General features: G+C 52.3%; 1 protein-coding gene across 1 annotated transcript; it reads right to left on the reverse strand.

Annotated features, from left to right (window-relative positions):
* On the reverse strand, positions 1-1,551 carry KCNA10 (potassium voltage-gated channel subfamily A member 10; the record flags this gene model as incomplete). Its single annotated transcript, XM_080632765.1, has 1 exon — positions 1-1,551. The coding sequence occupies one exon, from the start codon at positions 1,549-1,551 to the stop codon at positions 1-3; it is 1,551 nt and encodes a 516-aa protein (XP_080488891.1).
* Between the last annotated feature and the right edge of the window lie 2,127 nt (positions 1,552-3,678).

Here is a 3,678-nt window from a genome sequence, read left to right on the forward strand (position 1 = left end):
TCATTTTTTGGCCTTGTCTCGAGGGTAACCCCCATTGGTCTTATTGAGGGACTCCATGCTGCCGTTGCCCGTCACCACACTGGTGAGGATTCGCTCCACCTCCCCGGGCAGGATTTGCTTCTCTTCGTTCTCTGTCTCCCTGTGGTAGAAATAGTTGAAGTTCGAGACGATGACAGGGACGGGCAGTGCGATGGTCAATACCCCTGCAATGGCGCACAGAGTCCCCACAATCTTCCCACCCAAGGTGGTGGGACACATGTCTCCATAGCCAACAGTTGTCATCGTGACCACAGCCCACCAGAAGCCATCAGGGATGCTGGAGAAGTGGGACTGTGGTTCATCCACTTCTGCAAAGTAGACGGCACTGGAGAAGAGGATGACACCGATGAAGAGGAAGAAGATGAGCAGGCCCAGCTCCCGCATGCTGGCCTTGAGGGTCTGCCCCAGGATCTGCAGCCCCTTGGAGTGCCGGGACAGCTTGAAGATACGGAAGACCCTGACCAGCCGGATGATCCGCAGGATGGCCAAGGACATGTTCTGCTGCCCGTTGAGTTCGCTCTGCTGGATCAGCTCGGTGGTGAGTGTCACAAAGTAGGGAATGATGGACACGATGTCGATGATGTTCATGATGTTCCTAAAGAATTCGGTCTTGCTGGGGCACACGATGAACCGGACAAAGAGCTCGAAGGAGAACCAGATGATGCAGGCAGTCTCTATGACGAAGAAAGGGTCTGTGAAGGTACTGTGGGCCAGCAAGGTGTCCGTCAAATTCTTGGAAAGCTCCTGAGTGGACTTAAACTCCCTTTCCTCCCTGAACTCCGGCAAGGTCTCCATGCAGAAGATGATGATGGAAATGACAATGACCAGGACGGAGACCAAAGCTACACCCCTGGCTGCACTGGAGCTTTCAGGGTACTCAAAGAGCAGCCAAAATTGCCTATGAAAGTCATTAGTTGGTAAGAGAGTCTCAGGGTCTTTGATGAACCCTTCATCCTCCCTGAACTGGTCCATGGCTTCATCACCCAGCTCGTAGAAGGTGATTTCATCAGCAAAGACATCAATGGGGACGTTGGCCGGGCGCCGTATTTTCCCACCAGACTGGTAATAGTACAGGATCCCATCAAAACTGGGCCTGTTCCTATCAAAGAAATACTCATTCCTCATGGAGTCAAAGTAACGCATCCTCTTTTCTGGGTCCCCGAGCAAGGTCTCAGGGAACTGGTTGAGGGTCTTGAGCCGCGTCTCAAACCTCAGCCCAGCGATGTTAATGATGACTCGTTGGTCCCCCTCATCCATACCCACCCTCTCCCCCACCAGATGCTCACTGAACTCAGCGGAGAACCTGGAGAAGATGGTCTCATTGTTGGCGTTTTCGCTGTTGATGAGGATGCGCAGGTTGGAGAGGAGGTTGGCGCAGCTGGGGTGGCCTTTCCGCGACTGGCTGGCGGGGCTGAGGTCGTTTGAATAACAGGGATCCTCCACAATCTGATCAGCGTTGTCAAAACTGACTAGTGCCACCTCCATCTCCTTCCAACTGGACACGTCCATCATACACTAATCAGATTAGCAGCATAAATCCCCGGGTCGGATGCCGGCAGCTTGCGTCTTTCCCACGCTATGAGGATCTGCAAGGGAACGGACAGGGAGACAGAGCTGAATTGGGCAGATGCATCACTTGGCTCAGCTAAAAGGAATAAACCAAACCTGAGGTCAGAAATCCTTGTGTTTTTTAATGGAAACATGCATTTCATTGACTGCCAAAAGCAAGTTGCTCACCTCTGGATCCTTCAAGCCTCTTTTGGCATGGCTTCATTATCATCATGAAACCTCCCAATACCATGTACAGCACCCAAGGGTAAAAGGTCAGGCAGTAGCAGAGGATGGGGGTGAACCCAGGTGTCCCACCCAGCCTTTCCCCAGCAATCCCAGCCCTGCAAAGCAAGGGGTCATTTCAGACATGTCCAGTTGTGGATCCAGTGCTTGGATCAGGATTTGGAGGTGTTAAACATGGGAGTTCTGGTTAGCAGCAGCCTTGCTGCAGCTGGGAGAGGCACTGGGTCAAACCCCAGGAGGTCCTTGACATGTTGCAGCTGGGTCAACCGGCGTTCAGAAAGCAAACTAGGAGCCACAGTGGGATTTGGGGAGTGCAGCCCAGGAGGCAGCCAGGTCAGGAGGAGAAGGATGTGGACACCAGCCTTGCAGAACCCCTTTGATCAGTGTGAAGAGGAGTAAGAGCTGGGGTAAGAACCCCTCGTCTTGATCCAGACTTTGGCTGGGCAGAGGATGGGATGATGTCCTCCAGAGCTCTTCTTTGCCTCCTGCATGGTAGACCTGATATTCCCAGCCGCAGGAAGGAGACGAGGACTAAACACTCAGGTCACTTGGAAAGCATCTTTCGAGCCACAGGGTGGATTTTTAACCAGACCAGCTTCATCAGCAACAGACACCATGTCCCCAAATGCTCCTGGGCACATGGCTCCCCCTTGTGTTTTTTGCTGTTGTACTGAACTTGAAGGCAAAGTCAAAGAAGAGCCCAGGGACCAGGCCAAGTTACAGAGCTGGGAAATTACCTTTCTTGCCTCAGGGAGAAGCATGAAGAGAAATTAGATGTTAATGGGGAACGGTTCTGGGGAGAATTGCCCAAAAATGCACTTTGCAAGTTAAATCCAAGGCCCTGATTTATTTCCTTTCCAGCTCTTTTTCCCCAGAAATACCTTTTCCAGCCAGGAGAACCCGCAGAAGGACCCCCAGAGCTGCTCTGTGTGACCGCTCATCACCAAGGGCACCCTGGCTCTCTTCCCCTGCAAGTTCAGGGACTGGGAATGAAAAAACCCAAGTGCCCAAGAATAGCAACACAATTTAGGCCACGTCTGCAAGGAGCAGCAGTGGTGCTGGGGCCGGTCCTGCGGTGAGGATGCTCCTTCCCCTTTCCCCAGAAGCAGACTCATCCTTCCTTGCTGGTGCACTGCAGGTGGGGTTGGGTAGGACAAGCTAGAAACCCAAATCTGGTGCAGAATTAGGTGGCAACATCCTGGCTTGCTACAAATCCTCTCTCTTGTGCTCTCAGCATTACAATCCCAAAAGCAAAACTTCATGCAGGAGTCAGGACCCATATCCCAGACACGGACTCAACCTTATTCTTTCCTTAGCAGAGTCATGAAATTCTGGATTTGGGGACAAATCCCACAGTTTATCATAAGCTACTTAAAGGTCACATTTCTTTGCTTAAAGTAAAGCCACGAAGCACGGTTGTTCTTAGGCATCCGTCTCTAAAGAGCTGCCTCTGGCTGGTTTTGTGACAATTTTCCTACTTGGACACATGAGGAGCATTTGGGAGAACAGAGCAGAAACGGAGCTTGGAGGAAGCCGAGGCACCGTGGGTTTGCCCCCCAAAGGAACCTTCTGCAAAGCTGAGGAGCCCAAATGGCCTTGAGACCGAGTCCTCCAGCCTCAGCAATGTCCTCTCGGGGATGCCCACAGTGCAGCAGCTCTCCATGAAGCTGGATTGAGCTCAGGCTTGACTTTTCCCTGTTGAGAAGTTGCGGGCAGGATGAGATGCAGCATCAGAGCAATGCTGGGTGCAGAAAGTACAACACAACCTTGGCGGGGAGACGGCAACCGAGAGCTGCAGATAACCCACGTTTCAGCCCCCATGTAACATCAGAGGCAGGCAAAGGG

Source organism: Psittacula echo (genome assembly GCF_963264785.1).
Source record: "Psittacula echo genome assembly, chromosome: 22".
Lineage (NCBI taxonomy): Eukaryota > Metazoa > Chordata > Aves > Psittaciformes > Psittacidae > Psittacula > Psittacula echo.